The sequence below is a fragment of the Amphiprion ocellaris genome, chromosome 7 (assembly GCF_022539595.1).
Source record: "Amphiprion ocellaris isolate individual 3 ecotype Okinawa chromosome 7, ASM2253959v1, whole genome shotgun sequence".
In the NCBI taxonomy this organism is placed as follows: domain Eukaryota; kingdom Metazoa; phylum Chordata; class Actinopteri; family Pomacentridae; genus Amphiprion; species Amphiprion ocellaris.
In genome coordinates this window covers 21,873,587-21,891,088 of record NC_072772.1, presented here as the reverse complement: position 1 = coordinate 21,891,088, position 17,502 = coordinate 21,873,587, and the positions used below count along the sequence as shown (strand labels likewise).

General features: G+C 40.3%; 1 protein-coding gene across 1 annotated transcript in view; it reads left to right on the top strand.

The window, feature by feature from the left end:
- LOC111580895 (alpha-2-macroglobulin-like) overlaps positions 1-17,233 on the top strand; it is a 28,286-nt gene extending 11,053 nt beyond the window's left edge. The window contains exons 16-36 of the mRNA XM_023288811.3: positions 81-224; positions 405-495; positions 620-770; positions 1,155-1,380; positions 3,800-3,926; positions 4,103-4,224; positions 4,365-4,416; positions 4,860-4,943; positions 5,888-6,064; positions 6,393-6,468; positions 6,898-7,054; positions 8,151-8,225; positions 10,119-10,281; positions 10,370-10,557; positions 13,049-13,261; positions 15,951-16,069; positions 16,205-16,295; positions 16,396-16,464; positions 16,551-16,656; positions 16,739-16,776; positions 17,006-17,233. Of these exons, the coding sequence (XP_023144579.2) occupies positions 81-224; positions 405-495; positions 620-770; positions 1,155-1,380; positions 3,800-3,926; positions 4,103-4,224; positions 4,365-4,416; positions 4,860-4,943; positions 5,888-6,064; positions 6,393-6,468; positions 6,898-7,054; positions 8,151-8,225; positions 10,119-10,281; positions 10,370-10,557; positions 13,049-13,261; positions 15,951-16,069; positions 16,205-16,295; positions 16,396-16,464; positions 16,551-16,656; positions 16,739-16,773 (2,466 nt within the window). The 3' untranslated portion in view covers positions 16,774-16,776; positions 17,006-17,233. The remainder of the gene's footprint in view (positions 1-80; positions 225-404; positions 496-619; positions 771-1,154; positions 1,381-3,799; positions 3,927-4,102; positions 4,225-4,364; positions 4,417-4,859; positions 4,944-5,887; positions 6,065-6,392; positions 6,469-6,897; positions 7,055-8,150; positions 8,226-10,118; positions 10,282-10,369; positions 10,558-13,048; positions 13,262-15,950; positions 16,070-16,204; positions 16,296-16,395; positions 16,465-16,550; positions 16,657-16,738; positions 16,777-17,005) is intronic.
- Positions 17,234-17,502: the final 269 nt, after the last annotated feature.

Genomic DNA, 17,502 nt, shown 5'->3' with positions numbered 1-17,502 from the left:
ATACATCACTTGATGTTCTGTCCAATCTTGTATGTATAACAAATGTCAGTTTATAGCTTTGAAACTTTTTTCTTTTTCAGATATTTCGCTTGTTGCCTGTCAGGAAGGTAACCTTTATCCCATATCAGGTTAAAGACCCCACAGAATGCCTGCATGTGAGACCAAAAAGATCCATTTTTCCCTTTCCTGGTCAAGACATAGACGATGCTCACACCGTGTTTGAGGTAATATACAATACAATAGAGAGACTGATTGATTGATTGATTAATTGATTGATTGATTGATTGATTGATTGATTGATTGATTGATTTCAGCCAACATTACATGTGACAGTTGAAGTCGTTGTACCTGTAGTGAGTTGAATGAACTTTCTGGTGATGTTTCTGTGTTGTTGGATTGTCTAGAATGTAGGACTGAAGGTGGCAACAAACTTGCTCATTGAAATCCCTTCATGCCTCCAGTACAGAGGAAGAGAATACCATCATAACCGCTTTGGTGACTTTTTTTTCTTTTCTACTTGTTTTGATCTGTCCAGTGCCACATACTTCATATTTACTGAATTTAAAATGTCCTTACTGCTCTCTGTTTCTGGTAAAAATGTTTTCTTGTTTCTGTTCAGGTATTGTTACTCGGAGGCGAGGCCCTTCAGCACCCATACTGGAAGCAGCACGTGGAGAAGTTGCTGCTCCTTCTTCTCCTGATGCTGCACCAATAGAAACAGTCCGCACCTTCTTTCCTGAGACTTGGATTTGGGACCTAATGGAAGTTGGGTAAGCTTGAAATGAGGCAAAATTAGAGCACCTTTGAGAATTTTCATGGTGCCATATGCACTTTCAGCCTTCTCATTGAAGAGATAAATGCAGTGAAAGTAATTTTGGTCAGCCACTGAGACGTTGAATTTTAAGAATGTCTGTGATGCTTTGGGAAACGTATGAAATATTTTATAAATGGTTGCATATGGGAAAAGGTCTTTGTGCATCATGTTCAGAATTATAATATTTCTTCACATGAGAATTATTGTCTGAATTTCTTCAACAGCAAGGTATTCTCAGGTCACAATAACTCACTGTTAGACTTGGATTTTAACAAATCTGTTTTTTATAACTATGCTTTACCATCTGACTAAATGTGTTTATGTGTATCTGCTGATCCAGATCATCTGGAACGAAGGACGTGTCCCTCACTGTCCCAGACACCATCACCACCTGGGAGACGGAGACTTTCTGTTTGTCCCCTCAAGGTTTTGGTTTGGCTCCTCGTAAAGAAATCACCATCTTCCAGCCCTTCTTCCTGGAACTCACGCTGCCCTACTCCATCACCCGTGGGGAGCGGTTTGAACTGAAGGCAACCGTCTTCAACTACCTGTCAAGCTGCATCGTGGTAACGAATTATTTCATTTGATCTAAATGTTTTTGGCAAATGCTCATGAAGACACATGATGATATGGTGTGTTAGCATACAAACATTTGCTAATTGGCACCAAACACAAAGCACAGCAGTTAGCTTAGCAAGTATGTGTTTGTCATTAACTGAAGTGAGAAGCAAGCTGACTCAAACATGAAAAGCCAGAGGGTCACCGAAGTTCCAGATGAACCAGTGGTGAAAATACATTTATGTACCAAATTTCATGTAAAATCATCAAATGTTTCATACCATTTGTGGTTAATTTATGATTTGCGATTCACCAATACTTACATACTGTCAGTGCTTCTGTTCTTCCAGAGGAATGAGAAAAAGCTGACTTTATTCATTAGCTTGAGATTGATCAGTGATGAACATGAATGATTTCACTCCTAATTAAATGATTGTATACCTTAAATGTCAGGTCCAGAGATATTGAAATAAGCTGATATTTTCTAACTCATTTTAGCTACCTGCAAATCCTGACACATGTTTGTATTTTTTCCATCTAATTACAGAGAACATCAAGTCTCCCCCTGTAGTGGAATTTACACAGTATTGTGTCTGCGCTTACTGTGGTGGCCCGGTAGTTATTTTTATTAGCCAGTGGAGATATTTCCTCCTAATCAATCGTGAATTATTTTCTATTTTATCTCACCAAGGCCATTCTGCAAAATGAAACTGTAGAACTGTAGAATTTTACCTTACCTGATAATTTCATATCTGACTTTGGAACGCGGGCTGCACAGTGGCGTAGTGGTTAGCACTTTCGCCTTGCAGCGAGAAGATCCCTGGTTCGCGTCCCGGCTTTCCCGGGATCTTTCTGCATGGAGTTTGCATGTTCTCCCTGTGCATGCGTGGGTTTTCTCCCGGTACTCCGGCTTCCTCCCACAGTCCAAAAATATGCCGAGGTTAATTGATCATTCTAATAAATTGCCCGTAGGTGTGAATGTGAGAGTGATTGTTTGTCTATATATGTAGCCCTGCGACAGACTGGCGACCTGTCTAGGGTGTCCCCTGCCTTCGCCCGAGTCAGCTGGGATAGGCTCCAGCGCCCCCCCCGCAACCCTAATGAGGATTAAGCGGTGTATAGATAATGGATGGATGGATGGACTTTGGAACACAGTGTTTTTGCAAAATACACCTTCAGACAATTCAGCCTTCTTTTCTATACTGAAATACAATAATTTTTAAAACCAACAGTGTCGTTCTTCCATTTCCTTCAAGTCCTGATAGTAAATTTTCAAGTCCCTCCATAGTTGTTGATCAAACCCTTAATATCTCATCTCTGTGCATTAAAGTTACTTATTTAGAAGTTTTTTTCCATGAAAACAGTCCCTTTCTGCCTTAAATGACTTCAGTGTTACTCTGCACTGTTTGTGACTGCTGTCTATAGACCATGCAGATCTATGAAGTTCCTGCCTGTCTCTCCATCCATCCCTTCCTGGTGTAGGGTTTGGGGTTAGACAGAGGAAACTATCTGGGGGAGCTGAGGCAATGCACTGACCGACACACATCATCTGCAGCGTTCCATCCCCATACTACCCGTTGAATTGCTTTGTATCTTAATATATACGATTGTCCAGTTATTGGATTTTAAACTTCTGACTTTCAGGTTCTTTTTTCTGTGCTAGGATTAGAGCCGGCTTTGGTATAAATTAAGCTGTTAGATATTAAAAGTTAGGCCTTTTATGGGGATGAGTTAAGGCTATAACAGCCTGTTAGTTTAGGTTTGAAAAGCCTCAACAGAGCAGCCATTTACAAGAGCTAGCTGGGTGAGTGACTGACCGAAAGAGACGTATCACAGCCTCCAGGAGACACTGAGAGAGCTGTATATGGAAAAACCAGCATTGTCCTGCTTTAAGAGTCACAATATTATGATCTACAGGCAATGACACTTGCTAGAGAATGCAGTTGTTACAGAACACATCCTTAGTAGTAAACCTCAAGAAGCATGATATGGCTGGTGATAACTGACAGTATTAGGTTCTAGGACACAATCATCAGTCAAACTTCAGGAGGGTGTTTCACTGCTGGACACTACACAGTGACAAGTTGTAATATTGGAGTAATTCAGCCATACATGTTCACAACAGGAACTTATTCTGAAAAGAATGATGATACACAAAGTTCCAACCTGCAAGTTATCAGGATACAAGTCTGTAAGTCTGAGTGCATGTTTCTGCAGTGTGAAGGTTCATTATGTCTTCCAGCATATAAACCCACGATATGGACATGTTAACATCGTAGAGAGGATAGGAGAAGTCTTTAAAGTACACAGTGACTTTAACACTCAAGGACTGTGGTGACGTTCTACATTTATGCTGTGACTTAAGTTTGATTGGTACAATGGTATTGTAGAAGTGTTACGTAATATATTGTTGTGTTTGTTGAACAGGTCACAGTCACTCCAGAGCTCTCCTCAGATTACACCCTCACCCCCCTCCCTGGTTATGAGTACACTATCTGTCTGTGTGGCAATGAGCGCGAGACCTTCAGCTGGACCATGAACCCCAAAGTCTTAGGTGAGTCTCAGCCTTTCATCCACCTTGGTGTGAAGGTTAAAAGGAGTCTGGGTGGAGGAACTGCTGCCTCTCTTTTCCCAGCACATCTCTTTTTCATCTCTGTGAAATCAGTGAGATTTATCTCAGCTACAATATGTGTTGATACTGGAGTAATTTACAGCGCTGATCTTGTTTAGGGGATGTGAATGTGACAGTGACTGCTGAGGCTGTGACATCTGACGTTTTTTGTAACAATGAGATGGTGAGCGTCCCAGACAGAGGTCGCATCGACATCGTCACCAAAACTCTCATAGTAAAGGTTGGTACCATGTAAACAAAATGGTATATATATCTGTATATTTAAACCTTTTTTTCTAACATGTACAGGGGATTTAATAATGTTTTTTTTACTCATAAAATTTACTGAATCTCATCATCAACATTATATCCCTTTCTCAGGCTGAGGGAGTTGAGATGACCGAGACATATAACTGGCTGCTCTGCCCTAAAGGTCAGTATGATTTACTGCAGACATGAGTGGGGGGAGGACCTGCAGCAAAGGGCCATGGGCTGGACTCCATCCCATGACTACTGAGTCGGGGGACTATAGTCCCTGTCTATGGGTCACCTGCTCAACCAGTTAAGCTACAGGAACACCCTGGCCTGTCAATACTTAGAGAAAGGAGACCCAAATGTTAGAAGTCTGAAGAGGTCTAGTACATTGTATGATTCATAAATGTTAACTGAGAGGTTTATCACCTTCTTTCAAAAGCAATTACTTTAAACATTTGATCACACAGATAGAATAAGTGATGATGCCCAGAGACCTCTCACTTTGTTGGCATCTAATTATCAGTATGGCCGTTTACAATTCATGATCCATTGGACATTGTTTTATAACTGACTTGTTTTGGAGCTTTTCTCTGTTAAATAATTGTCTCTGTCTTTACACAGGAAGCACTTTGACAGAGGAAATAGAGCTACAACTCCCTGAACATGTGATTGAAGGATCTGCCCGCGTTTTAGTATCAGTCCTGGGTAAGCTGAATTCATTTGACCTTGTTTTAGCCAACCAATCAATGGCAAGTTTAACAGGCTCCTAGAAGCCATTCCTGCAAAAATCCAACAGAAATGTACCATTTTTCCAAAATGCTGTTAAATACTGTCAAAACTGATGCTTTATTAGAGGCAAAAATAAGAATCAGAATTAACAGCAGGATACTATATAATCTTATGATGTGATTCAATCAACAGGACACAAAGCATAGCTAAGAATATTATTCCAAACTTTACACTAATGTCTTTAAATAGTTTTTTTTCTCATATTTTTTCTGTTGACTGCAATTTTTTCTCATTTTCTAAAATATATTCATGAGAATACATGTTGTTTTCCATCGTTACCTTTGAATAAATGTTCCCAGTTCATAAAAATGTAACTTGCCTTAGCCCTTACTGTTAATAGTTTTAGGTGTTTTTGAGGTACATGCATTTTAAATGAGTTTGTATATTTCAATTCTGAATCATAAAGATTAAAGACATTGATATTTATTGTATGCGTCGGCAAATAACAGTTAATAGATTTTAAAAGCAGAAATTACCATAATTTCCAGGTAACAGCTACAATGAATTAATGTTGATTATAGTGGCAACACTATATAAATACACTGTGTCATTGGAAAGTCTAGTCACAGTATGAACAGTAAACCTCATATTCTCCTGCCGTACTGAAATCTAATATACAATAATTAACTATGAAAGTGAATTGCGATTATTACAATTATCATGGTATATAGAGAAAATTATAAGTAATTCTGGGCATTTTTGTGCATTACTGACTGTTTTTTTCAAAATATGTTGACCTGTGTTAGACCACCTGTATGCTGGAGAATTTATCTGGATACATGCATTTCTCTAATCCATTTAAAATCATAGGCTGGGTTAGTTGTATCTGCTATGTCTGACTGATTTGGCGTTTTGTACAGGTGACATCCTCGGCCGGGCTCTGAAGAACATAGATGGTCTTCTGAGGATGCCTTATGGATGTGGAGAACAGAACATGGCACTCCTGGCCCCCAACATCTACATCCTGCAGTACCTTAAATACACAGAGCAGCTGACTCCAGCCATCAGACAGAAGGCTTCCAACTTCATGACCAGTGGTGAGTCGGACAGTTAAGGCATTCAGGACATTCAAATCTACCATGTGACAGTCCTATAACAGTGTTCACGATTCTAGTTAGTGGCTACAGATGGTTCCAATCACAGCATTTCTCATTTGTGTTTGTTAATTGTCATTCCTCCTCACTCTCCATTCATGTCTTTTTGCTTTTCTTTTGTCAGCCAATGGCACCAAATTGCCACCAGTTTTTCTTTACATCCCCAGATAACATAAACAAATCAGCTCAGAAGCTACACATACAAAAATTCTGTTAATCTGACAATGTGTGTCAGTAATGTCCTAATTGGGGTGTTTCTCTTTTCACACAGGCTACCAGAGACAGCTAAACTACAAACATCAGGATGGTGCATACAGCACATTTGGTGCAGGAACAGGAAACACTTGGTGAGAAAACTACTGATCAGTAACAAAAAAAAAAACATATATATATATATATATATATATATATATATATATATATATATATATATATATATATATATATATATATATATATATGTATACACACCAGTAGGAGAGACTGTCAGTGACTAGTGATATGAAAGATAAACAATTGCTACAATAATTCGAAGAAAGAAAAGTCATGCACCTGTTAAAGCTACTGGTGTTGATGCAGATGTCACTGATTATGATGAGCAGTCATGACAGATCTACAGTGTATTACTTGAGTGAATGTATTCAGTTACATACCAACACTACCTTTACTGCTAAAACTGCATGAAGTAGCTTAACTTACAACCTTAAGAATAACTTATGTTCATAACGCAAGGGGTATGAGTCTGTAAGTGTATTTGTAACTATGTGTTTCCCTAGGTTGACTGCTTTTGTGTTGAGATCTTTTGCCAAAGCTAAATTATTCATCTACATCGATCCCACAACGATTGAACAGTCCAGGAAGTGGCTGGAATCGAAGCAACGAGAAAATGGTTGTTTTGAAATGTCAGGAAAACTTTTCCACAACAGAATGAAGGTAAGCTGATGGTCCCTGTCGAGTTTGTACAGAACAGAAATGGTAATTTTCACAGAGGAGCATCTTATTGTAGAAGAACCTAAATCAGCTCCGCTTTATTCATGGATCTATAGCAAATAACACCAGCCTGGATCACATTTGCAACATGAGCTGATTCCCTCTCAAGGTGTCTGTGTAGATGTTCAGTCCTCCAGGTCATCATGGTGATCCTAAGTGCTTCAGTAGAAGGCAACTGGACTTCATTCAGGTTCTTGAAGACATTTGACCTGCCATCCAAGATGCTTCCTTGGTTCTAACCAATGTATATACAGATGGACAGACCATTTGTGATGTCACCCATAGGTTTTCTGAGCAGCTGTTTTTAAGCTCAGTGTGGTGATTGCAGATGTTGCCATCTTGGCAGTGCCTGACTCCTCAAGTCCTGCTAATTCAAGTATGAGCAACTATGTGGAGTGTGAGTGGACCTGAGGTGTTCCATACAAATTTCTGTGGACTATGGACTGTCCAATGGCTGCACACCTTTATTGTACATATTTTTGAGAATTATTTCAAAATAAACAGGTGAGTTCTGGACAATTAAGCCTCTGTACTGATGTGAAGAATGGGTAACATAAGCGAACGAGACCAAAACACGTTTTTGAACCCGTCTGTACAATGTTTATACTACTGTGAAACTGGAGTAAACCTCCCCAAGTGGACATTAAGGAAAATGCAGATTTTGGTACACTTCATTTTTCAGCCCCAGAAGTTGCAGCTTGGATCTGATTAAGTGGTGGGGAGTCCCAGATATTTATTGTCACTCCCAGCTCACGTGAGTCCAGGCTTGTAATGACCTGAGACCCAAAAAACATCCAGTTGCCTTCTAATGAAGCAGTCAAGTTAGATTTTGCAGGTTTCACCTCTGTTAACGCGACTCCTGACTGAGCATGCAACGGCTCGGTTGGACTCGCAAAGTTATTGCAAGTCTCTATCATCTGTGAAACAAACTACTATTTGCAATATGCATATAAGCAGTGTTCAAAATGACTTCTGGGATTAAGTCCTTGAAATCAGCAAATACATTGATGACAAAGTCTGTACGATGTTCTCTCTACAGGGCGGTGTGTCTGACGAGGTGACTCTCAGTGCATATGTCACTGCTGCCTTCTTGGAAATGAATGTGTCTGCAAAGGTGAGTAGTCTAGAGTAGGGCTGCAACAACGAATCGATTAAATCAATTAAAATCGATTATTAAAATTGTTGGCAATGAATTTCACTATTGATTTGTTGTGTCGCGCGTTTCATGCGTCACTCGCCATGTCGCGGAGCCGTCTACTTCACCTGCAGATCTTTGTCAATGCTGGTTGACTGAAATAAAGTTTAAAAAAAAACTCCAACTGCAGAGTGAGTTCAACAGAGCGAGATGGAGGCAGAGCGGAAGAGTAAATTCAACAAATGAAACATGACCGGCATGGAGAAAACAGTTTGACCGAAGTCCTAATAAGTGTGGGAGCATTTTACGCTTCACAAAACAAAAAACATGCCGCCTGTCCTCTACATGTGATTTTCCCACATGGGAATGCACGCATCTGAAAATCGCACGGACGGCGGGCGGTCACTAGCAGGCCACAACATTGTCACATGACCGAGCTTTCAGCTCGACAGTCCGGCAGATGAGTCGGATAAACACAGCGGATTCAGCAGCAGTGGGCCGCCATTCCTAAATCCTAGCCGCTGCTCCTTAAAATTTCTTTTTTTTTTTATTGTCGCAAACACCACCGCCGCATGTCTCCACCTTCACAGCAGAGTCCTGCACTGTGTCGGGTACTCGCGAGTACTAAGGTACACTACAGATAACTATCTTGCTCAGTATTTACTCTTTGATAAGTTAGGTTCATACGACGTTGATGTCACGAGAGCGTGGCCTTGAAAGTGACGTCACGTCAAGCATCCAGGCAACAGGTCAGAGAGTCAGAGGAGTCTTTGAAAATAGAGCAGCGACTTACCAGAGAAAAGTTATTAGCTGAAGATAACTCATAGATTTTACAAGGTAAATAGACATTCGCAAAATATTGATTGCCAGTAAACGTTACAAGACATATCGGTAGCTTCAGTTAATTTTGCCCGCTGCCAAGTCAGTGGCGCTAACGTGAGTAAACTATTGATAGCATTAAGCTAATATCTACACTCCATGATGTAACTGCTGACTGCGTTTTCAGATGAGCTTGTTCAAATCTTTTTTTTTTTTTTTTTTTTTTACATTCAGACTTTAAAAAGCCATTTTCAACTGGCCATTCAATAAATAGGTTGTAAAAGTAAAATCTGCAATCAAGTGTCATTTGTTTAAGCATCACAGCTCCCCGGAGAGCCTGCCGCTGCTGCTGAAAAAAATCCTAGAGGAAACACTGATCACTACAATAATCTTATTTGCTCTGTCAGTCCAAATCTATTTCTGAATAAAGAGGCGGAAATAAAAATTTGGGTTTTTTTGGTCCGATTAATCGAAAAAAAAATAATCGACAGATTACTCCATCATTAAAATAATCTTTAGTTGCAGCCCTAGTCTAGAGGTAAAGGTCATCTGTTGGACAACAACACAGGAAACATAAATTGCTCGATCATTTATTTAACAAAAATATCAGTAGATGTTATATTTGTATGTCTGTGGCAAGAGTAAGTATACCTTTGGCCTCAACAGCTACTATTGCCCCCTTTAACATAAATAACTTTGTACAGTTGTCCACTGCAGGCTTGTTGACAGTTTTGACATCTCTCAGACAAAATCCCTTCAGTTTCAAGATGCGTGGTGGCTTTCTTGCATGTATGACTAGTTTCAAATGTCCTCACAACAATCCAGTGAGGTGTTTTAGTTTTTACTAGTCCATTTCATAACTCATTTCTTCTGCAAGCTGCCCAGTCCCTGGTTAGTGTAGTGCTGTCACCATCATCCATTGGAGCTGTTTGCCTAAAGTTTCCTGGAATATAAGATTCAGTTAACATAGTAATCAAACACAAAGTCAACACTTTAATTTACTACTTCTATGCCCTCAAAGGTTGAATTTTGTTTCCTTTTAATCTGTTAAAGAGTCCTGTGGTGAATAAGAGCCTGTCGTGCCTCAAGGAGTCCATCAGTGACTTGAGCAACACCTACACCACAGCTCTGATGGCGTACGTCTTCACCTTGGCAGGAGACATGGAGACCCGTGGTGTCCTTCTGGATCACCTTGACAAGGTTGCAATCAAAGAAGGTAAAATATCCTCATGCAGGAAGTCATTCAGGCTTTGTTACTGTGACTGTAACTTACTCTGTGTGTGTTTGTGGATGGCTGTTTTTAGGGGGTTTCTTGCACTGGTCTCAGAGATCAGCAGAAACATCAACTTCTCTGTCTGTGGAGATCAGCTCCTATGTGCTGATGGCCAAACTCAGCGCCTCCCCGACTAATGAAGATCTGGGCTACGCCTCGGGCATCGTGAGGTGGTTGACGAGGCAGCAGAACTATTACGGAGGCTTCTCCTCCACACAGGTACTGCACAGCTGGAATGGCCAAAAGCGGGACTTTGATGTGAACAGATTCTGAGACAAACTTGATGAAAACCATGTTTATTTACCTGTCAGAGACCAGCTGAGACCCAGAATGGAAGCTTTGCTGTCCAGTCTTGTGAAAACCAACTATCTCCAAAATATCTACTTTTCTTGAGAAACTTCTGTTGTTGTTTAATTCAGCTTTCAGCTGATTTAGTGATCTTTTACACATTTTATGTTATGAAATGGTAGGTTTGTCTCAGCCTCGAAATGAATACTCCAGGCATGGCAATTTTCCGCTGTTCGGCGGAAATCCGCCGTTTTAATTTTCAAATTGATCATTTCTGTGAATCGTCCAAATCCGTTGAGAAAATTTTAGGGGGGGTGAGGTATGTTTTTGTTACTCTTGCTCCCGGTTTTTGAGAAGCGCGCAGCGTTTCTCCCGCAGCGTAACAGACAAAGAGAACCAGTCTAGCTCCTGCTACATTGTAAAAGGCCTTGCGATTGGTCGAAATTGGTTAGCTGCCACCGATTGGACCAATCAAATTGCTCGATGCATTCTTTTGTTACAATTCATGGCGGCATGTTTGTGTTGGAATTTTGAGCTATTGGGATCGTCTTCGGTGGAATCATGAGGTTTTTATCGAAAGATCAAGAGTCATCGGTGCTAGAAATAGATAAAAGTGTCACAAACCAGTTCCGATGGAATTGGCTTGAGAGAAAAGTGACGGTAAAGGTGAAAACATGACAGTTTGAAACCTTGAGTCAAATATTATCAGAGTGGGTCAGTTTGCTTTAAAATAATCATTTTGATTTCTCAAGCCATGAGTCAGAAGTACTCACTATAAGTAAAATATTTGAGTCATTTAACAAAACATTGGGTATTTGACTCATGACTCAGGGCAAAATGAATCCCTGATAGTGTTTAAAGAGTGTTCTGGAAATGTAAAAAAAACTGACACAGCTGACTCCATAGAGGAAACTGTGACATTAGAAGTGACTTTGTGACCAGTGTAGAACTCCAGTGTAAATAGTGTTAAAAGACCTATAGAACTGTAAAAATTGTAGGACTAAATGCAGTGAGACAACATTGAAGAAAAAGTAAGTTAACTTTTCATTAAATTAACTTATTCATTACAATCTAGTCTTCTGTAATTCTATGCATGTTTTTCATTCTAAATCACCTCTATTTTACTGAAAACCTCTCGGCTTCAGGGGGGCTGTACCCCCCTGGACCCCCCCTGAAGATTGTATACCGAATATTTTCAGCTGAAATCAAAATTTGCTGTTGCCATGCCTGATACTCTCATCCTTCCATTTATCAGAAAATGTATTAGTTTGACAGAACAGCAGAGTTACCTTATGTCTTTTCTACTTGATGATTCCAGGACAACAGAAGTCTTACAGACCATCTATCACTACAAATCAGAGGACCTTAACCCTCCTAATATTTGAACCAGTTAGGTTAATTTGTAATGTCAGTCACATATTTATTTGTGTTTTTTTACTGGTGTAGGGAAGATGTTTACTCCACTGTGTTCCAGTTGATCCTACACTGGAAAGCACTTTAGTACAGCAGCTGTTTTAATTGTGCTAAACCAATAATAATGACTTGAGCAGACTAGAGATATTTAAATAAGATGACATGAAAATTGTCTGCATTCTCAAAACTGAAATGTTATCTGTGCTACAGTACTTTGAAGGAATAATACTCTTTACATGGCTCATAATATGGACTCCTGCAGAGACTTGCTCCTATTGTCAGAGTTTGCTTGGAGAGGACCCAAGCACAGACACTGATGAGGACCAGAAGCTTGGTGATACGGTGTTTATTATCAATATGTGCAATAACTGGGGGAAATACTATAAACTGATCCAACAAGGTGAGCTAAACAAACCAGTGGAGTGAGCTAGGAAAAGTGAGAAAACAAACTAAACTAAAGGCCAAGTTGACCAGAGGGAAGTGAACACAGAAAACCAAAAACACTAAACTCACAGAAGAGCTACTAGGAATAACACTAAGTGGATTCCAAGAACTGATTGAGTGAATAAACAAAACTGACAAAAGACACGGCACACTTAGCTAGCAGATTGGGGCTGGAACGGACTGGCAGGAAAACCTGAAGGTTAGTGGAGAGTCTGGAGGTTTTGGGCTGCATGGCAGTAGAAACAGGCAGTGAATGGACAGGGTGAAAGTAGAGGGAAAGGCAGGGAACCAGCCAGGACATGTGCAGAAGTTGACAATCTGACAGAGTGGAGTTGGAGCCAGGGTTTTATTGTGTGTGTGGTCATTTGTGGCAAGTAACCGGCCTCTGCTCAGGTGTTCACACTTGCTGTTGATTCGGCAGCAGCTCACCAAGACCAGGAGGAGGGAAAGGAGAAGCAGAGACTGTCAGCAGATCAGGGGCTGGGGCAGGGATCCTGACACATATACAATGTTTACATTTGTATGAACTTAATAGCAGCTGCTGTTTTGTGTCTGTGTGTTGTAGGACACAGTGGTGGCTCTTCAGGCTCTGGCTCTCTACGCCACTCTGGTGTTCAGTCCTCAGGGTTCAAGCACAGTGAAAGTCCAGTCTCCCAGTGAACAGCTGACATTTAACGTGAATCAGGACAACAGACTGCTCTACCAGGAGAGAATCCTGCAAGACGTGACTGGAAAGTTCAGCCTGGAGGTGCAGGGCACTGCATGTGCTTCAGTGCAGGTCAGTGAACAGTAGACTCACGTAACAATACCAATCTCCACAGCACTGAAGCACTGGGTCAGTGCTGGAGAATGGTCTGACTGAACCTCATTATCGTTCTGATGTGGCTCATTTGTGTCAAATAGTGGGGCACGCCCCCCTGGGGGGACCCAGAGGCATGACAAGAGGTGCGTGAGCAATTGGAAGGAAAATGTACGTCTACACGGAACTAATTTGCTGAACTATTGTTTTAACATCAGTGGGGTTTTTTGCGGCGCACAAACTGCACTAGCCTTTGTGGAAGTACCGACTCCCGAGAACTGGATAACGCATCTTTAATGTGCAATTGGAGCACTGGCGTACTTGATACAGTCACCACCTCGGCCCATCTACTTCGATTATTTTTACCAGGGGTATCAAACATATGGCTCGTGGGCCAAAACCAGCCCGCCAGATGGTCCATTTTAGGAAGGGCATTTTATGAGATCTGATCAGAGAAGTGACTGTGGTTGAGCACCCAGCATTTGTGGCCAGAAAAAACGTTTCTCATTCTCCCTCTGCTCAGTCCACCTTCTGACATGGCTGCCTTCATTAATGTCTGCTCAATGCAGATGTCACACCAAGTGCCGGACCACTCATGGCTGGAGTAGTGGACAACGTGGTTCCTGTGGGCAGTGAAACATTCTAAGGTGTCCTTGTGAGCAGGCAAAGTTTCAAGTTCCTTCATGAGTTGACAGTACAGCTGTGCACCCTTGGCTTATTGATGATGGCCTGCAGCAACAAAGATGAGAAGCATCTTGGCAACAATGCAGGACAGATGCCTTCGATTCTGACAAAGACCCTGATCACACCTACCATGTGGTGGTACTGCACCCAGAGTGCAGGTGTTCTTCCTCTTTCTGCGAGTCATTTGAAGATTTCTTCAAACCTCTGCTCAAACACTGATACTACTGAGTCTGTGTGTCTGGCTCCCATGTTCCCATCAGCTACCTGCTCCGTGAAGGTCCTCATGTCACAATGCTCCTTCCCAGTGAAGGCAAGTTTCATGATGTCCTGATAGATGACTGCATCGATCAGAAGGTGAGCATGGATTGCCTTGTCAAAACATCCTCCATCTAGGATGTGGTTGGCTGTCGTACTTCCAGGATAGATCAACTGGATCACCTCTAGTAGTCTAGAATCTTGCATGATGTTACCCATTGATCCAAGACAGAAGAAGCTTCTGACATTGTGAACGAGAAATAACTGAGTATTATATAAGTATGTGAAATAAAAGCTACTTTGTAAGTAAATGTAATAATGAGTGTGGCCTTTTTCCATGATGGAATGTTTGTGGTGAAATGTGAATGCTAACAATCAACTCAGAATCATGAAAAAACCCTGATTTGACCCCTCATAAGTTACTTAAGGCCCAATTTAAATTTATTTTTCACCAATCATTTATCGGTACCCGAGCTCGAACAGGTTTTTTCAGGGTTTCCCACGGGAGTTGAATTTCAACATTTTAAACCATGTTATAACACACTCTTAAAAAAGTATTGGTGAAGAAATTGTTGGGTAACAAATTAGCTGGCCAGATATTCATATGTTTCCTTTACTATTGGCGAAGGATAAAAATTACAGAGAGGACATTAACTGTAAATTTGTAAAACTGTAAATTTATGCTGTGATTTTTCTGGTGCGGCCCACTGGGCATCAAATTGGGCTGAATGTGGAACCTGGACTAGAATGAGTTTGACACCCCTGATCGTTACTGTGAAAAACAAAATAAAATCTGGAAAAAAATAACACAGCCCAGCATATTCACGTTTCAAATATATATATATATACATACATACATACATACATACATACATACATACATATATATATATATACATACATACATACATACATACATACATACATACATACATACATACATACATACATACATACAGATATATATAAAAATAAACTCCGTATATATACAAAATTGTTGCGGGGGGGAGAGGGGGGTGCGGAAGTGTTTTGTCCTCCGAAGGGGAGCCCGACAGAAAAAATTTGAGAACCACTGCTGTAAACCAATCACATTCATGTCGTGTGGTGCCGAGTCCAGGATGCAGCAAAGAATCCCCTGCAAAATAGTGTTGTTTTTGTGGAACATTTGCACACAGGAAGTGGTGTTATTAAAATGGCTAATTCACTGAAAGAACTAAGCAGGCCAACCTTACAGCGTTTTAATTCATTAATGAATGGCCTTTAAAACTTTCTGCACATTCTAAACATATCCACATATTGCTATATCGACACTCTGAAATGTGCCTCAAGCAACTATTTCCACTGCTTAATTAATGTATGGATGCAAGATAAATATTCTAATTTACTAATTTAGATCAAGCTTTTAAGTTGCTAACATTATTTGGTGGAATCTGTTGACCTAAAAATGTTGGTCATTCCACCAATTTAATATTGTGTGGAATTTAGGTTAGGGTCATTTCTTCAAAGAAGTTTTTTCAGTGTGCAAGTACCCTTTACTGTGTTTTGTTTTGTTTTTGTTTTTCAAAATAAAAGCCGTTTTTTTCTTGTTTCTGCTAGCAGAAGACAAAGATACATTTTCTAAATATTGAAGCTGAAGAATCCCCACTGAAATTTACACCTATGCTTCTCTGCTTGATGCTTTTGTTCGCTGCTCATGAATCTCAAACCTTTCTTGGTTTCCTGCCTCCAGATTTCTCATCTCTACAACGTCCCACCTCCTGCTCAGTCCAGTGATTTCAGTGTGGAAGCTACCACAGAGGTCAACTCCACTGGGGCCAGACCCAAGTTCATTCTGAAGCTCAAGGTCCAGTAAGTAGTCAAGAATCAGGATGCAGATGTGATGGAAGAATTTAGTATCTACCAGTGAGCCAAAGTAGGTGGATTAAAACACCTCTTTTCATACAGTTCATCAGGTAACATCACATTCTTTTGCTTCCATTACAGATACAATGGAAAAGAGAGCAGTACAAACATGGTGATCCTGGATATCCAAGTACTCTCTGGATTTGTCCCAGACTCGGAGTCTTTGAGGAAGGTGAGTTCTTACAGTGACTTTCACTTAAATAAAAGCGTGGTGACAATGTGACAGTCATGTTGACAGTGATGATGAGAATAAGAATATCATCTCCTCGCAGCTCAAAGTTGCCAAGCTGGTGGACCGTGTTGAACAAAAGGATGGTGGCGTTCAGGTGTACATTAGAGAGGTGGGAGAAATCCACAGTGGGGAAACCTACATGATGCTCTTTGAACTTGGTGCTGATTGTGTTGTCTGTTTTTCTGTCTTCTTCAGTTACCACAGAACACAGCCATCTCCTACACCTTGAAGTTCAGACTGGACATCCCAGTGCAGAACCTGAAGCCTGCCTTGGTCAAGATCTACGACTACTACCAGCCAAGTAAAAGCAACATTCCTAAACCACATTTTAAATGTTTTGGACACATAACCAGTTTTTTACTAATACTTTTTCTTTTCCTCAGGTGACCATGCTGAGACAGAATATACCTATCATTAAAAGGTAACAAACTGAAATCACGTCGCAACATTTCTTCGAAAATTTGGAAAAATATGCCATTTTTTTCCGAAATGTTGAAATCGTGTCTTTCGTTAATCCTAAGAGATCTGTCTAACATGCATGCACTGCATTTTAAAAATCAATTTAGCTTTTTTAAATGGAGTTTAAGCCAAGGACTAAGGTCATTCTTGAGTGAGTTATTTATTGTTACTTTCTATTCTTTTCTTTGCAACTTGAGGAGAGACGTGGGATCAGTCCTGAGGTCATCACTGAATCCATTATGATGTTAAAGCCAGCATTTCATTAAAGATCCCATTTCCGTACATTGCATCTCTCATTAACATGTACAGTGTAACATAATTGGCTGTTAGTATTGAGTCACAAACTCCACACAGCTGTGTAAGTGCTGTTGGTGTTCAACATGAACAAGAAATAAAATCATCAGAATTGTTTCACTGAATTTCTAGCATTAATTTAGGGTGTTTTTAATCTCTGTTTAAACACTTGTGTGTAATTTTTTGTGTATGTACTTGTTTATTTGTTATCTTTCTTCCTGCTGGGGCCTCTTGCCAGGTCATCATTGTAAATGAGAAATTGTTCTCAACTGATCTTACTTGGTAAAATAAAGAATTTAAAAAAAAATTCTGAATGTTCTCCTAAACACTGGTCTCTGTTTCTCCACTGCTTCATCTGCCAGTACAGCTTTATAATTTTACAGTTCTTTGCTTG